This window comes from Oreochromis aureus, linkage group 15 (assembly GCF_013358895.1).
Source record: "Oreochromis aureus strain Israel breed Guangdong linkage group 15, ZZ_aureus, whole genome shotgun sequence".
NCBI classification, from domain to species: domain Eukaryota; kingdom Metazoa; phylum Chordata; class Actinopteri; order Cichliformes; family Cichlidae; genus Oreochromis; species Oreochromis aureus.
Window position 1 is genome coordinate 29,534,181 of NC_052956.1, and position 19,093 is coordinate 29,553,273.

Here is a 19,093-nt window from a genome sequence, read left to right on the forward strand (position 1 = left end):
CCAAGGAGGCATCCTTGTCAGATGCCTGAACCACCTCAACTGACTCCTTTCGATGTGGAGGAACAGCGGCTCTACTCTCAGCTCCTCCCAGATAGAGATAGGGTGAGGAGTTCAGCTAAGGGACAGGCCAGCCATCCATTTCCGCCACTTGTATGATCTCGTTCTTTCGGTCACAACCCACAGCTCGTGACCATAGGTGATGGTAGTGATGTTAGGGACGTAGATCGCCCAGTAAATTGAGAGCTTCACTTTTACACTCAGCTCTCTCTTCACTACGACAGACCGGTACAGCCTCTGCATCCCTGCAGCCACAGCACCGACCAGTCTGTTGATCTCCTGCTCCCTTCTCCCGTCACCCGTGAACACCACCCCGAACACCACCCCGAGATACTTATACAGATATAGATGGTTTTTTATATGTTGGTATTTTCAGGAGACATGACTGACCAACTACAAATATTACAACTGTAAAAACCTGACTTGGAGTTTCAGATTGGTCCATACTGACATGACAGAGTCACACAATTGTTTGTCAGCTGCACATCTATGTCATCATCTCCCGATCCATCACACCCCAGAGGTGGATTATGGAAAGTAATTTAGGTGCTTAGTTGCCTCCCTTCCTGTTAGCTGACAAGCGTGGCATGCAGTGTGGTCTTCTGCTGCTGTCACCCATCAGGTTCAACATGCTGGGCATTCAGAGTTACTATTTTTGGGTTTAACAATGGTTATTTGAGTTGTTGTTGCCCTCCTATCAGCTCAAAACAGTCTGGCCATTCTCCTTTGACCTCTGGCATCAACATCCTAGCGACGTTTGTGCAGGAAAATCCTAGCAGACAGGTGGTGACACGCAGGTCAGGACAACGCCGTTTTTCTGACCCTTTATTTAACAAGGCTATGTTTAAAAAAGAAAAAAAAATGTATATATGCATCAACCTATGACCTCAGGTCCACTTTTAAGTCTGCAATTCTCTGCTCAGACCTGACAGAAGCAGATTACCGGCCAGACCACAACACAGGGTTGGTAAGTCTGTGACCCATCCCTCCCTCTCCTGATCCTGGCCTTCCTTCCCACTCTGCTTTGGCCTTTTTAGGAGAAAAGGAATAACAGATAAACTAAGTGTGGGCTGTCTGCGCCCTCACTCATCCACATGTGAGCTCACTTTTAGAACAGAAGCTGGTCCGAGTCAACATCCAGCAGTGAGGTGACGAGCTGGTTTCAGTGACGTAAGACGGCGAACGAGGCGAGTGTGCGGTGTTTGCAGAGGTCACCCGCAGTAAATGCACACGCCTACTGTATACAACCCATCATCAAAGTGATGAGTGTTTGCCTTTATTTTAAGTACTTGTAGACAAACGCACATTTTCCACATGGCAGCAGTGAACCATATCCATTCATTTCCCTCACTCGGAAACTATTCTGTGCTTTGTTCAATCGCTCACTCACACATTCCTAACCTCAGATAAAAACACACATCACATAATTCACTCACCTGCATGTGTGGGAATCCTTAAATAACTAAAAGTGAGATGCTATTGGGCAGCTTTGTCGGCCAAACAGCAGCAATGTATAAACGGATTTCTTTCCTCTCTCTTAATCCTCTGAAACAGCTGAAATCATAATCTTCTCTGGCTATGCGGGTCAAGCTCGACTTCAAAGACATACATCAAAGCGTGTCCTTATCTGGAGAAGCATTTATGGGAGGAGGAAATCAGTTTTATCTCTGATAATATTGAGCATGGGCTGTAATTGTAGAGCATCTCTTCATTAGAAACACTGTGGGTTCTCAGAGGAAAGGAAATAAATCAGTGAAGTTATGGAGGGCAGAGGTCATCCTCACATTGTTTCCACATGTGCCAAGATACTTTAATCCGCTGTCAGGGCTTATTTATCAAGGGTTTAATGCATGAATCCTTGCTATAGCTAAATCGAGGCCCTTGTAATATGATGTTGTCCCATCATCAATTCATTTGTTCTATATGTCTGGCTTCTTACTAAAGTTTTTTTACACTTGGATACATTTTCTTTAGAAGTATTCTCAGGTTATGAACCCATCTTTTATTAAGTACATCTAAAAAAAAGTATCTAAACTAGCTATTCTCTTTGTTCCTAGCACTCAAAGTGATGGAGATAAAACTGGTGTCATGTGATTGAACTTGCGTATTGAACTGGAATGACTAGTGTTTAATCTGCCTGCCTTCTCAACAGGAGTATTTTAGATCGTGCTTATGGGATGCTGTTCCTACAATCCTGGCTTGTCAACTGATCTCTGTATCAGCAGCGATGCTGGACAACCCTAACTTCTAAGAGCCAGAATGAAAAAAGTTCAATCTAAAGAAAAAAAAGAAACTAGCAGTACCAAGAAGAACGAGATGGTCCTTCAGCAAATGCCTCATGGAAGTAGTAATGAACTCCGTATCTGTGCCATATAACATGATTTGGTCCTCATTCCCTTTGCATACACAGTCTGCTACACTATTTGTTGAAATATTCAGTGGTTTTTGCTTTCTGCTCTTGTCAGACTGCGCTCGGGAGCAGCAAAGGGGACACAAAGTTTAAATGCAAGTAAAAAATAATATGTCTGGACTAAAGTTCAGTTCTATGCACCCTAACTTGTATCATAAGTATTAAATGATCAGGTGGAATAATTCTTAGTCTCGTTTACGTGAAACAAAAATTGAGCACAGCGATAATTTGTTTGGCTAAACAGTAGTTGAGATCACCAGAGTTTACCTGATACCCTTCTACGCCTCAAATAGAGTGTTAGGTTCTTTAACCCCATGCAGCCTGCCCGCAGTTACAGCTTCGGCAAGCTACTTTGCAAACTAACTAAACCAGAGACATCTCTGCTGCAGCGTCATTAGTGCAGATGGAAATAACAGCCTTCTTTTGACTATACGGGTCCTGACTAAACCACGAGCTGCGCAAATTAGTTGGAAAAGCTAGCTTCAGTCACTATGCTCATCCTGCAGGTTGTCTTGTTCCAATTAAGTGTGCTCACTGGCCAAGGCCGCACCATACGATTTACGTCTCCACTGATTACTCAGCAGTTCCTGTAGAGGATCAGGTCACTGGTTTCCAACATACTGTGAAGCACTTCAGGGAAAAGCTTAGACAGCTAGTTATAATTCTGCTGAACGGTAAATCTCCACTTTATATTTGAGCACTGCTGCAAAGCAAGTCAAAACTTTAAATTCTTTAAATGTTCTTTTTGTCTTTGTTTATTAAAGTGGTCATGGTATGTCACATAATGTACGCCACATCAAAGAAAAGCGATTTAGAACAATTATTAAAAGCTTCCACTGTATGACTCGCATGCACACGGTAATATCAGTGATCCCACTCTGAGGCCAGGGCCCATCCACCCACTGAGTGAGTGACGGAGGGCAAACCCCGTGTGTCGCAGGGGGCTGTCAGGTCCACGGGCAAATGTGGCTGGAATAGGCGCCACTGAGTGCAGCTGTCACGACAGAAATACAGTAGGAAAACAGTGGGGTGAAAGAGGAAACCCTCTGGCTTCTGTACGGAGCTGACTGCACCATGGGGTGGGGTGGGGTGGGGGTGGGGGGTGGGGGGGGGCAATGTGAGGGGAAATGAGAAAGAGAGAGGGAGCAGAGAGGAAATCAGGCGAGGGAAGGAAAATGAAAATGTTAGAGAATAAAGCAAGCAGCAAAGGAAAACGCTGGAGGCTGAAGTCTTTGGCTGTGCCGTTTTCTCGTAAGGCTCTTGTGGGGGTAAAATACACAGCAGACAAGTCTAGTTAATTTCAGCCATGTTGCTTCACTTAAATGGTCAAGCTAACATTCCAGCTTTGTGATACGATTTAAGGTGACTCACCTGCATTTAAAACTAATGTGGATACAACCTGACAAGAAAACAAAGATTATATTTTTATAGTCCACAGTTTGGTGTGAGCTTCATTATGGTGATACTGTAAATAAGGATGCTTGCACATCCAATTTAAAGCTTTTTGATCCTGTGTAACACAGTATTATGATTTTATCACAGTTTTTTTTCTAAACTGCATTAAAATAGATTTCTAGAAGTTTTAGACATACTACAGCACCATAAGACACTTTAGGGGATCAAAAATTTCAATATTTGAAGCGAGCAGGAGCAGAAAATTCGAGCAGAAGCCTCTCAATAGTATCACCATTATACACCATAACCAGCTGCTTCTTATACAAACAAATCCCAGCAACATTTCTGCACCTCTGTAATGGTTTCACTCTAAAACTCAAAATGGTAATCCCCAAGATAACTATAGTATATACTCGTCCAGCTATGTTTGTCTTTAATTTTCTTTCTTGTGATAAATGACTTCTGTCACTCATAGTTTGAATGAGCGTTTCTCAAGGAAGCAGCAACCCACAGTCACCCTTTTCAGCACAACCACCCTGAATATACACAATCACTATATGACTGTAAACTACAGATACAAAAGCATGGTCAAACTCTCAAAGAGACACTGCATTAGAACTTTTTTAATGTAACAGTTAATGTAAAATTGAAGAGCTAAAAAAAAAAGAAAAAAGAAGAAGACATCAAGAAACATCCACTACTTTATCATCCTAAAACGCTTGGATGCCAGCACCTATTATAGGAAAAACAAAACACGACTCCCACAGTTCTACACAACTGTCCACAGCGTTACATTTAGCCTTTCTCTGGTCGTATTTGGGATGACAAAATCCTGGCACAAATTCCCTTCAGCTCTGTTAAAATTTGTCCTCTTGTCACTCCACTCTCACTGTAAAGTCTGTTCTGTCTCTCTCACGCAAACACACCACACATGTCTTAGCCCCATTAGCTTGATGAGGCGCATCTCTATCAGGTTAATTAGTGGATGGGATTAGAGTGTGATGAGAGGCATGACTTAGGGAGAGAGGAGGGAGCATGGAGTAGCATCTGGATGCTGGGATTGCAAAAATACAAACAGGCTGCAATTAAAACATCTTTTTTGTATTAAAATGAGGTGTTTTAATACAACAGATGTTTCTAAAGTAGGGAAACATCCATCCCTTCCTACATATGGGCGAATGTAGACACGCAGGAAGTCAATGGAGCGAGTGTGTGTTTAGAAAGCCAAGGTCATGGAAGTTTGAGCCTGCAACTATTTGCTGGAAATTGGATTCATTGTGAATGTGCGTGCTGTGAATATGGGGCGTTTCTTGAAGTGAACGAGGCCGTCTGTGTTTTGATCAGATCTGGGGTCGATATTAAATGTTTGATAAATGAATTTCTTGCGAGAAGTAAATGCTAACCAAGCTCAGCGATGCTAAAAAATAAGTAAATAAATAAACCACCTCATTAGCATTACCTCTTGGATGTGCTTTCAACTTCAGTGCTCTGTACAGGTACAAGCTCTGAACTAGTGTTCTTCTTTTCAAACATCTGTGTCAAAATCCCTCCTTTGGGACGCTTAAAAGAAATAAAATTCATCAGCGGCCTCGGTTTTAGTGGAGGCTCAACATATGTTATGAATACAATCAGAGGATGCTACCTCTGAAACTGAATTAATATGAACAGAAACTACTGGCAGTGTAAATGAGTGGGCTCTTGACATGTTATATTTGTTATATTACAGAAATATTGAACCCCAGTGTGGGGAGTTGAAAGCTGCTTGCTAATGTTGGCTGACACAGACATGCACAGGCTGTATAATATATGGGTATAGTTTCCCAGTCTAAAAGGTGAAGCCAAGTCAATGTGCCTTAAATCTGCATTGTTTTTAATGGCCACCAAGACGCAAAATCTGTGGTTTCAGTCCGATAGTCTGTGAATCCTCTACTGGGCCACGACCTCAGTCAAAATTTTAAATGGGTTTATGGGCCTTTGGGTAATAATTATTAACTGAAAGTCAGTAGAATGTGCAGTTCCAGTTAGATCATCATTCCTTCTTTACACATGGATTCAAAACAATAAATGAAGTAAAAAGTCATCTGAGGCTTCAAAACAGTAATTCAAAAACAAGTGTCTGCCTATATCATCTAAGGACGACAGTCAAAATGCTAAATTGGAAATGTCCATCTTTTCTATACAGTATAGAGATGGGCCAGTTGTTGGTCAGCCTGATTAGAGGGGCTGATATTCAGAACATTTCAAATCACTGGTGTTATTTTGAAATCATGAAAAAAAAAAAAAAAAGATCATGGTGGCTAAACCTATGCAGCCTGCAAAAGAGAAAAGATATGCTAGCAGCTAATTTAGCAGGCTGCCAATGACCATGTGACGCTCTGATGCCATCACATCTGTTACTATTCTTTGTTTTGATTTCTTTAAGAAGGGGAAATGCACATATGAAATGCAATATGAAAACAAATCTGCAGAAGCGTGGCTCTCAGTACAGAGAACACGACAAGAAATATGACTTTCTCCAAAATCTTTCTCCAAATCACGACAGCATGCACACGCCAATATATCTTCATGTTTGCCCATCTTCAGGAATAACAGCAGCAAGCTATAGGTGAATCCTGTATCAGGATACACTATATAGTTTGTGCATGCATAATTAAGATATTCAGTTATCATGTGGTGGAGCTAGAAAGCATGCATGCTCAGGAGGTCTCACCTGTGTCCTGCGAATTAAGCACCTCCAGTGCGTGCATCATGGCACTGGCAAATACGTTTGCATCCTCCTTGCTGCCAAAGTTGAGGCCGTAGACTTGTCGGGCATCACGCCACTGGTGGAAGGTCTGTGTGGCCTGGTTGTACTTCAGCCCCTTGGGAATGGCACAGTTTATCACCACCTGCAGACATCGGTGAATCAGAAGAGAGAGGAAACAGAGACAAGACAGGAGACGTTTATGACTTCAAGTCTGAAGGATCATAATAATAATAAAATAAAATATCTCCAATTAAAACACAATATGTCAACCTTGTAACACTGTCGCCTGTTATGTTGTTTAAGGTCACTTTTACTTCCTCGTAAGTAGACTTTATGATCCCCTCACTCTGTGTCTAATTTAAGGCACTTTTAGTGTTCACATCTGAGGTTTTTACTGTTCGGGGCACACAGCCAAATGGGGATGCCTCGAGGTACTCCCAGTTAAATAAGACCAATAGGGAGGGGTCCCAAACCGCTTTCCCTAGAACCTAAAGGAACTCTCTGAACATTTTCCTTTTTCTACTCACATGCAAAGTCAAAAAGTATTTTTAGGAAAAACACAAACTTTTGAAGCAACAAGGGCAAATTACTCACATTTGACTTGTTTATTGGCTCCTATCACAGTACAAACATATTCAGTTCCATCATCAGAGTGCCTATACAGCTGAAGCCTAAAGTATCCATGTGGTCCATATGGATAGTGTGTGTATTTTTAAAACATTCTAGTTAGGATTCTGTTTAGGCTTGAAGTCAGGGATATGACTTTAGCGAGTGATTCCACTATTTTATTCATTTGTATTTGTAGTTGTAGTTGTTGTTGTTTTATTTTTTTAAGCAATATTTCATTCACTGGAGCCTGACCATCAGATACTGGCATTTTAAGACAGACACTTGGCAATTTTTAAAACCACATATGGTGAATGATCATTCTTTTAGATAAATGAACCATAAACCATATGGTCTATAGATACAACAGTGTCCAAATGTGACCTTTTGTGGCTCAAAAGCAGCCAAAACTTTAATATGATGGCTTCAGTTTGCACAGTCGAGAAACAAGTGGTGATGTCACAATGGGTGGCAGCATTCTCCAAGTTACCTTTAATTTCAGTCATCATGAGGAGAAAGAGTCACGAGTCCAATATGATTCCAACTTCATCCTAAAATAACATTACAATACTCTTTTCCCCCTAACAGCTATGCTTCTGTGGCCATCCACAAGCTCCAACGCGTCCAGAACTCTGCTGCCCGTATTATCACCAGGACCCCTTCTATCCATCACATCACTCCTGTCCTGCAGCAGCTTCACTGACTCCCGGTCAAATATCACATCAATTTCAAAATACTCTTGTACACATTTATCATCTCTCCCCTCCATATCTCTTTGATCTGGTTCAGATCACCATCCCATCTCGGCGTCTCCGATCTTCTTCTTCTCTTTCTCTCTCTCTGTCCCCTCTCCCCATCTTGCCACCATGGGGAGCAGGGCTTTCAGCTGCTCTGCTCCTCAACTCTGGAATTCCCTACCTCCTGATTAAAGAAATATCACTTCCTTCTCTCTCTTTAAGTCCAGACTCAAAACTCACTTGTTCAAAATAGCTTATTTTAATAGCTAACAATAGCTCTGCTATTTAAAATTTGTTTTTATGTGTTATGGTTTTATGATTGTGTAAACTGCTTGCTTTTATTATTCTGTGTACAGTGTCCTTGAGTGTTCTGAAAGGTGCTTTCAAATAAAATGTATCCTCCTCCTCCTCCTCATAGTGTCTTTGCTATGTCCGTCTTTTATCTACAGTTACTGTATTTAAGATTTCTGAACCAAACAGGCTTCTGAAACCTTTGAGAAGGCTATTAAGGCTTATTATTATACATTATTTGCAATAGATTTATTGGATTGTTAGCATGTCAACTTGCCTTCTCTGCTGTTAAAGTCCAACCTCTTTTTCCCCAACAATGAAAGCATTCATATTTGAAGCATCATAATCAGCATTATCAGTGAATTCACGCACACATGCTTCATTTTGTTATAGTTCATCTGATATAGCGGATATACCCTGAAAAGATGTGTAATGCGGTTTAATCACATAATCGCTGTGCCGTCTCACGTCCAAACTAATAAGTAGAATAAATTCAAAACATTCCCCAACAGGGACCCAGCAGCTTATCACACAAGGTTTGGTGGTGTGTTTTGATTTCTGTGGCTTCCTGATTTAAATCAAGGATTACTGTACTATACTGACACTAGGCTTAAAGGTAATAATCACAAAATACTTAGACAATATTGACAATATTGCTCTGGTCAAAAAACAGCTCTATGAGTGCTAATACCTGTAACCAATCCGCTCATTTATGAAAAAAAACAAGGTGTAGCACCAGAGCAGATGTTTATTTGACTATGGAAATGGTCTGTTGTCGATTTCTGAGTTTTTGCTAATGTGTCTCTGGCAGGCAGGAAAGGATTCCCATATTTGCTTTGTATTGTTGATGGACTGGGTAAGATGACAAGCAGCAAATGTGAGGAGGAACTGTGTAACTGCAATTTTTTTGTTGTGGATGGCAGTGAAACAAATAGAGGAAATGGTAAGATAGGCAGTGCCACACAGTGAGAAATCAGGCTGAAGCCCAAGTGTGAAGCGCCAACACAAACACAGCCTCTGACTCGTCCATGTTTTTACAGACCTCATAATTGAGGATGCGCACACTCCAGCCAGTCATTTTTAGTACGTCTGTATTATGAATATGAAACATGTGTCCATGATATTAATGAAAATCCACTGTCTAAACGCTCCAATTTGCTTTATTAGATATGTTAAAATTCCAAATGGTTACCAGATCGGAGGTTGGAGGAATGGGAAGCTGCCATGAGCACTGTTCACTAGCCCGAGTTTTTATACACAGAATTTGTGGCATTCCAAAAGAAAGATAACCAACATCAAAGGTTTAGTGTGATTTAGTGCGAATGTGCAATGAATGCACATGCAGAGACAGCTGTTTGCAAAGGTTTGCGCAAATAAACAGAAGTCTGAACTCATACATTCAGCTCATCCATCTCATGCATTGCATTTCCTGCAGGAATGTTTGCCTTTTCACAATTCCACAGATTTGCCCCAACTTTTGCATATAACTGTACCCATGGTGCCTCAGCTCTGATTGGGATGCTTTCATCTAAACTGAGGATTATTTTCAGCTTCGGGATTATTGCTCTGAAGCTATGAGCCATTTGAGCTAATCTGAGCTTCTTTCTGCTCAAATGTCCTCACCAGGACTCTGCTGTGTAGGACTGAATCATTATGTGTTCATACATGCATGGCTTCCTGTAATAAATATATGATGCTTACTTATTCTTACAAATAAAAGCTTACCAGGCAGCACGATGTGCTGACATGCACAGAAAAAAAGAGGAACAAGAGAGTCAAGTTGAAGACTCAGAATACAGGTTCAGTGGAAAGTCGAAAAATGTTATGGCAAAGCGCAAGTAACTCAAGGTCATTTGTTGTTGTCACTGAATAAAGAAACCATGTCATTCAAGTGTGAATCATCTGAAACACCCAGTGGGTCACGGCATGTGGCTGTTGCTCCCTGAACCTGGTTCTTCAGGAGGTTTCTTCCTGTTAAAAGAGTTTTTCCTTCCTACTGTCACCGTGTGCTTATTCATAAGGCTCATGTTAATGTTTGGGATTTTCTCTGTATTATTTAGTCTTTACCTACAACATACAATAAAATAAAAGGCAACTTCATACAGCAGTTGTTGAGATTTGGCACTGTATAAATAAAATTAAACTGAACAGACCAGTAAAGATAGCATTATAAAGTATAAGTCAAATGTGAGCACACAAGTAACCGATGCAGTTTTTTTTTCCCCCACTGAGAAAATTTAAGGAAAACTACAAAATAACTGCTTAACACTTTTGATTAATAATAACTAAAGTAACTGTAAAATACTATCACATAATAAAACTTAAATTATTTCTACGTGTGATGTTGCATCTTGAGTTGAGATTTTTAAACCAGCCACATTTTTCCACCATGTAAGCACATCAGTAATTCATATCCATTGTTTGCTCTTTGTGACACACTGATTCAAACTATCAAGTGTTCCAGTGACACTTGATGGAGTCATTCATTTGCACATTTTGCGTCACACCTTCCCTGCTAGGATCTAGTTTTTTGGTAGTCTGCTGCAGAAATTACATCACAACGTGATTCTTTTGTAATATATATAAATATTTGTACTAGTATCATCGCAGATGATACGATACAGCACCACAATCTTCAAAACTAAAAGGTATATTTGTAAAAGGGTTCCGAACAAATACTGGCACACATGAATACTACAAACGCTGGAATGTCCCAGGGCAGGACAGGTCCAGTGGATGGACCTGTTCTGTCTTGATAAGGATCTGCTGCCAGAGGACACCGTCAGAGGTCAAAAAATGTAATATCAGCACTGTATCAGTAACGCAAATGTGATAATTGTGTCATTGTTTCTGTATGCTTATGGTCACAGACCATTTCTCCTTTTCAAATCTCTATATACACACTGTGATAGTAACAGCCCCGTCTCATCCACTGACCTGATGATCTTGGATCTTGCGTCCCACTACACGGAAGGCGTTGTTGCCCGTGTGGTGGTAAATGTGGACTCTGCTGAAGCCTGTAGAGCCACCGGCTGGGACCCACTTCTTATTGGCATCGTCATACACCATGACAGCGGCTCGCGCCTGGCAGATGCTCTGTTCACTGCAGGGACAAGAGACATAGAAAAGTTTATTCTACCATTCTAGAAATCCAATCTTTTTCAATCTTCCTGTCTTCTTTGAAGTAAGCTTTGTAAAGTGGCCAAGTGCTGAGGACTGCAAATACAGAGATGACCCCACAGGTATAAAAGCAAGCAACTGAGAGCAGAGCACACAACACCACAAACAGACTGTAAAATTAAATTAACTAGTGAATGTTTCATTGGCTCCACAGCTCACCATTAAAAAATTTTTTAATTTAATTTTTAAACATATTGACCTCATATATGCATCATTCCAAAAACAACATCTTAAGGCAGGCCACAACTTCATGCCTAGCTGTAATCCCAGCAGATCAGCTGATGGCTCAGCCGGTACACTTCCACACAACATCTCATATTGTGAATGTCATTTCAGTTTTAGTCTGTGCACAACTGATTCTGCCTCTCCAAGCTGCCTGGCAACCTGCTCCCACCTCAGCTCCAACTTTTATACGGTGATGGACGGTGCTTGCAGTCCTAACTAAACTAATTTTGTTGTATTAATAGTTTGGTGTGTTTGTGCGCGTGTCTTCTCAGTAATCATTTTCTCCTGAATTGCCCCTATGTGTTACATATCTCACTGTCCATCCCTTTTTTTTGCTGCCTAGCCTGACCTGTCTCCCCAATGTAAGTTTGTATATTCTATGTATTGTATGTATGGTCGACTAGGTCTGTCATTTCAGCTGCAGGCAACTGCAACCGACAAATAAAGCTTATCTTTACTTTTTAATCGGTGTTTAACATGGTTCATATTCCTCTGTAATCAAACATAGCAGTCTAATATCAGTTTAATCAAACATACTGATTCTCAAAGGCAGCAAGCAAATACCTTCATTAGTGTTACTGATCAGTATTAACTAATTCCCATGTACTTGGTCTGCAGTGCACAGACTAAAAATCCACAGCCTTTCAGATGCCTCCAAGCTCCTCAGTGACACATTAGTAATCATCCATCTAGAGATTCTCTTAAACCAGCAAACAGCAAACCCAGACAGTGTCCTACTGGTTGTCAAATCAGGTCTTTATTATATACTGAGGTGTCAAAACTCGTCATTAAGGGTACAGGGGAGGAGATCAAATGTCCTCTTTACAGGGGAAAGAGTTAAAGACTGACAGCGAGGGAAGACTGCAAATTGAAAAGACTGCCTCCAGTATTTTCTGCTGCGATGGCTATATCTGCTGCCACACAGCTGATTTAAGGCCTGGAAACTCTGCTGTGCTCACTTTTCATTGTAGCCATGCAGCTTTGGAATTGCACTTCCTGTAGTGGACACATGAACCTGACTCCAAAATCACTCCATAGGCATTCATGTTAAAATGCCTAAATTCGGCTATGAAATGTGCCTTTTTTCAGCCTGATATAAAAAAAACTGGTTTTGCCTCTATGGATAGTTTCAACCTACATAATAATGGTACTGTGGTTTTGTTTTACGTCTCATCAATCTGGTTTGACTTGAGGCTTAAAGTTAAGAGCTGTGGAGGCTTCTACTGACAAGTGTGTCAGCACAGTTAGATGTAGAGACAGCGGTCATTCAGGCCTCAGCGCTGCTAAGTGTAGGTGCATTGCGATTGGACAGATTTTAAATGCAACTTGCCAACCAGGCTTGCTAACATCATCTGAAACTTGGCTGCTTGCAAAACACACATGCTGGAGTGAGATGGAAAAATGATTTTCCTTTAGCACATCAAAAAGAAATCTGTTATACAAGCTTCCATATAGTGTGGTGACATGTCCTGGTAATTAATGACCTAGGATGTAGTTTTGTATCTGCTATTTTTCAAGGTTTGCTATAGATTATTTTGCATACATGCAGTTCAGAAACACACAAGCTGTTTTATCATGCTTTTTTTTTTTAAAGGTCAAATTTAAAAGCAGCATAAGCCTGCAGCCTTCACGTTAACTACCCTGCCTTATAAATGTCTATGTCTATAAAACACCATCTCACTGGCTTGTCATATATATCTGTAGTCTCAAACCCAATCTGACACTCATAATGACATCATCATTGTTTTCTCACCTACAGCCAAATATGGTGGCCTATGATATCATGAACCTGTGTGACAATTTACACTCTGAATACAAGCAGACAAAAACGCAGAGGTTAAGTCGGGAAACGGAGGGAGAGCTTGAGAGACAGGAAGTGTAAAAATGACAGGCATAAATTGCTTGGGGAAGGGTGAAAGAGGAGTGAAAAGAGTCAGGGAGGAAGTGATGAGAACAGGCCATATCCACTTCCTCAGAGTGTCTGTGTCAGTGTTAGAAATGCATGAAAATAGAGGCTTTACAGTGAGAAGAAAGACACATCTCGGAAATGTAGAACATGAACAAGGTTCATACACAGACACACAGGAGTGCAAGCAGTCTCCTGCATATGCCAGAGCTACTTCACATGCATCTCACTCCAGGTTTCAAACAATATTCTGTAGAATTTTTAAAAAAGAAACTTCCTGAGACTGCTGCAAAGCATTTATCGCCAGTGTGTATTGTGGGCTTGTTCATACACCCATGCCTCTCCACAGTACACACAAGGACACACACACTAGGTTCAGGCATCCATATGCACAGCTCCCCGCATTTCCAGCTCTCACAAACACTTTCACGCCTCTGCTCAAATGTGCTTCAGTATGGTTGAGCTGTGGTAACACCCCACAGCAGCTGATGAACTTACAATATGATTTAATGTCAAACCTCTCTGAAGATGCACCGAGACTTCACACCTCAGCCCTCACCTTACATCAAACTGGTAAAAGCTCTGAGTTCAAACACACTGGAGCTGGAAATAAAGACAGAACCATTCATTCACGATCACTGCAGATTTTTCAGTATTCTACGGGCAAATTACTCCAACCTTACATCTCTATTATACTGGCCAAATGGAGTAAGAACGATTAACTTTTCTCCTCTGAGGCTCAAAGCAGCAGCAGCTACAGTGATTTTAGCTGGGATTGGAAGATAAACCAGTGACTAGGGGTGGGTTTATGTGCATACGAGTATTCAGACCGCACACACGCCTTTAAATTTCAAGTTTGCATACTAAAAACTGCAAAACTGATGTATAAAGAGGGATGATAAATTTCTGAAAACACCAAGTTTTCAGTCTCATGTGCTAATTTACTTCCTCTTAAAAACAAAGATTTGTTTTAAAGAAGCAGCACTGTAACCAAGTATTCAGTATTGTAATTGTCCAGTGGATAAATTAACAGTTTTCCTTTAGACCTTCAGTCCTTTATACTAACAGATAGCATAGCTGGGTTGTTCTGGTAGCTGGGTCAGACTAGTCAAAAAAAAAAAGTTGCCTAGTCTGACGAGTCTCCTGTCCTGCTGTGACATTTAGATGGTAGAGTTAGAAGTTGGCGTAAATAATATGAAAGCATGTATGCATCCTGACGTGTATCAATGGTTGATATGGTCTTGGCAGACCTTAATACCAATTGAACATCGTTTAAACACCACGGTCTACCTGAGCGTTGTAGCCAACCATGTCCAATGACCACTGTGTACCCATCTTCTCATGGCTGCTTCAAGCAGGATAATGCACCATGTCACAAAGCTCAAATCATCTCAGACTGGTTTCTTGAACATGACGATGAGTGCACTGGACTCTAATTGCCTCCACAGTCACCAGATCGCCATCCAATAGAGCCCCTTTGGGATGCAGTGGAATGGGAAATTCACAGATGTGCAGTCAACAGCCTTTTGACGGTATTGTGTCAGCATGGACCAAAATCTCTGAGGAATGTGTCCAGCAGCTTGTTGAATCTTTGCCATGAAAAATTAAGGCAGTTCAGAAGGCAAAGGGAGTCCAACCCAGTACCAGGAAGTGACAAAGTGAGATTTTGTTATTTTGTGTCAGTTTTCTTCTTGCTTTTATTTAACAGGCAAGTTTTAGTCAGTATTACTGTTTGGCTTTAGCTTTAATTTACCTTATGACTATAGCATACTATCATCTTTACATATAAAACCAATTCAGACTCACTCGTATACGGGAAGTTAGGAGTGATTAGGTCTCTCCAAACACTATGACTTCATATCCCAGGACCTCCTGGAATTGTACCAGTGGATTTGGAATTGGGAGAGTGGCTGAATGCAGCCATTCAAAGGAGGCACTCTGAACCTCACATCTGAGCAGTAAAAAAAAAAAATAATGAGAGCATTGGTGCATATTTTGGTTACTGTGGTCACTTTGTTTGGCCAGATAGGATGTCACATATTATCATAGCATGGAATACATTCAAGCTCAGGACCACTGCAGACCACAGCCTGCAGCGCTTTAAGTCATAAACTCTCACCACACTGGGTGCACATGTCTATGCAATTTCTCAACATTACATTTTTGTGTGGTGAATGTAGTACAGCTTGCATGTGTGCGATTAGAAGAGATTGTGTTGAAGGTCCAAGTGCTCTTTGCAACCAATGTGAGCAAAGAGAAGGAATATGTGGAATCAAAAGAAAGAAAATGTGGAGAACAGATGAGCAGACATGACACAGTTGCTTTTTCCTAATTGGTCCAATCTCCGTAGGATAATTACTGTGACAGTTGTGGTTCTTTTAAAGCAGACAGTTATCAGAGGAAGAACTTGTAAAATGCATCCTTATTTACATTAAAAGCAATCCTAACTGAGATTGTACATGAGTATGTACATTATGTAGTGGTGAATTGTCTTTTGTCTTTGCAGCTAATTCAGTGATATGTCTCAGACAGTCACAGTGAAATGTAAGCTTTGATGGTTAAGTACTTGACTGGTGTAATCTAGTCCTGTTGACCCTCCTTGTCTCCTTGTTAGAATAGAATAGAATAGAATAGAATAGCTTTTTATTGTCACTGTTACAAGAAGTTACAAGTTACAAGTTACCCCTTACACTAAATGTATCAGCTACCCTCTGCCTGCCTCTCTACTGAGACAACACTGCTACACTCTGTGCCTCTGTGTCAACATGACTGCAGAAAGAGCCATGCTTTTTCCTAAAAAGGAATTCTTAAATGCAGCTACAGATTAGATTTCTGAGATTTATATTAAGTTAAATGTGCTTTACGAAATTTTCTTCTTGTCTAAACAGCAACCACACTTTGGCACATGGATACATTTAAGTCCAATGGTTGGATCCATTGGTTCCCATCTATATCGCATATTATAATGTCACCTTGCTACCCAGCAGCCACCTACCAAATGGCTAAAATCAACCATTTACTGATGGCTGGACATTCATAATGTCCAGCCTCCAGGAGTACTGATCACTTCAGGATAGAGAGCAGAGCTCATGATTCAATTACAGGAAGTCGTCCAGGTCCTGAAGCAGCAAAGAAGCCCCAGACGTCACACTAGAATAGAATAAAATAGAATAGCCGTGTACTGTCATTGTACATGTACAATGAAATTATGGGTGCTCCACACCAACTGTGCCAGAATAAAATATAAATAGTAAACAGCAAGAATAAATAGCAAACGGGAAAAATATATACACAAGAGGGACAAATTTAAAAAAATAAGGGAAAGGCATACATTGGAGAACAAAGAGTTGCAAAGTGCTCGGAAGTAGTGCAAAGAAAAGCGTTTGTCTGAATAGCATCTGTGAGTGGCCTCAGTGATGGGGGTTACTCAGACCATGGCTCAGATTGGTAAAGTGTGTGGGCAGGGGTGGTGTAAGGTGTGTGGGGTGGGATAGTCATTGAAACAATGAAGCATATCAAGTAGCATTAGCTAACAGTAGCTTACATTAGCTTAAATGACCATCTAATTAACCAGATCTGCTTACTTCAACAGCTTACTTTATGAGCTCCTTTCCATTTCATCATGTTAGATAAAATACTAAACTACAGGCTAAAATCTGAATGCTTTTACAGACAAACAACAGTTTTACATATATGTGGATACTATTTCCCTTTAAAAGGAAAAGCGAATGGTGACACGCCAACTCACTCACTCAGGACAAATGTGCAGATCTGACAAAAATAGAAATGGAGAGAATGGGAAATGAAATGAGAATATTTTCATCTCCTTCATTAATGTTAATGAAGCTCTGAGTTTGGAGCAGTTCTGACTTCAAAGAGGAACAGAACAGCTCCAGGGTATTCACCACCATGATGTCACATCCTGCCAGGATTGGGGTGGGTGAGGTACTGTGGGTTTACAGAGAGCGAAGGAGTGCAGAGGAGAGAAGTGGAAGACAAATGAGGAGGACAAATGAGACACAAATTTGATGCAAAATGGAATCACTGATTTGGCTTTTTCTAACCCATGGTTGTTAAACTAAGGTACTGAAGACTGGAGCAAGTCAAATTTCTGATTACCTGAAAATTACTGACTCAGTCCATCACTACTATGTCTGGAAACTGCGACTTTTTCCACAGCTGATAGGCCAGCGTTATGTAAGCAGCCGAGTGACTAATCTAAATATAGAAAAAAAAAACAAAAATGGCCAAACTAAAAATCTCATTCAGTGCGTCTGCCAGTCTGACAAAGCCAGGAGCTGAGTGATGAATTAATTTGTGTCATTGTGCCAGCTATACAGAGCCTTCTGATTCACCATATGTGGAGTATTACTGTGGTATCAGTCTGGTGATCTCTTCACAGTACACATCATAAGCCACTACAGGGGTTTCCTCTCTGATTACATTTTAAACCAGATTACTTCTGTAGGTCAAGTCAACACCTCAAAGCCAATGTCTTGCTGAAAGAGGCCACAGCCATCAGGGAGTACAGTTTCCTGCAGACTAGGAACACCCCACAAGAGCTGCAGTTTAGGAGACACCAACCGATCACATTCTGGCCATTGTCAGATTCGCTCGATCCTTACGTTTGTCCATGTTTCCTCCACTTAACACATCAACTTTCAGAACAAAATGCTCCCTGATACATCCCACCCACTAACAGGTCCCATGATGAAGAGACGATTAGTGTTATTCACTTCACTGGTCATCAGTGGTCATAGTGTTATGGTTGATCAGTGTGAGAGAGAGAGTGGAAGTTTGCAGTGGCTGCAGTTTTTATACAGCTGCTCTTATTGAACATTCCACTTCACTGGTCTGATAAAAATTGTGATTTCTTCATTAATGATACCTTGCTGATATACAATGACTGTTTGTTTGCAGTGTTCATTAATTTCCGAGTTACACCAATGAGGTTAATTTCATTAAACTCTCAGTGGTATTTTTTGGCCTGAACAGATGTATAATCATTGAGACTACACACTTAGCTGCTCAGACTCAATCAGCCTTCAAGAGAAATTAACAAAAGGGTGCCCCTGACAAACACACACGCACACAGTTCTCAGAATAGATTCATTAACATGACTCACAGCAGAGGCATTTCTTCATTCTGCCTCCTCCTCTCTCTTTAAACTGACTTGCTGTCTACAGTTTGCCCCATTTGGCTGACAATAAACTGAGGCTCTGCTCTGAAAAGCCAGAGTCAGCCATTTCCAAGCTGGGGGAGGATGATAAATCCTGTGAAGCTGAAACAAAACTTGCAAGCTGAACCAAAATGAATGTTAGGGAAAGCTTTTCCAAGCTTGGGCGTGGAATCCAGCGGGAGTCCCCGGTGTGAAAATGCACATGAAGGGAAGAATAAAAGACAGAGGTATACTGGGATTGGGAAAGCCATGAAGGTTTGTTAAGGCAGAAGTGCAGCTGGCTATAGACAGAAGGATGGAGTTCAGGATAGAGGGGCTCTAGGGAGCATCCCAGCCACATCTGCATCCTTCCTTTTCACT

General features: G+C 41.0%; 1 protein-coding gene across 4 annotated transcripts in view; it reads right to left on the bottom strand.

Annotated features, from left to right (window-relative positions):
- Nucleotides 1–19,093, bottom strand: part of enah (ENAH actin regulator) — a 179,706-nt gene that overhangs the window by 74,568 nt on the left and 86,045 nt on the right. For all 4 annotated transcript variants that reach the window (XM_039599025.1, XM_039599023.1, XM_039599022.1 and 1 more), the window contains exons 2-3: nt 11,180–11,345; nt 6,573–6,750 (exon numbers count right to left, since the gene is read on the bottom strand). In XM_039599025.1, coding sequence (XP_039454959.1) covers nt 6,573–6,750; nt 11,180–11,345 — 344 coding nt within the window. The remainder of the gene's footprint in view (nt 1–6,572; nt 6,751–11,179; nt 11,346–19,093) is intronic.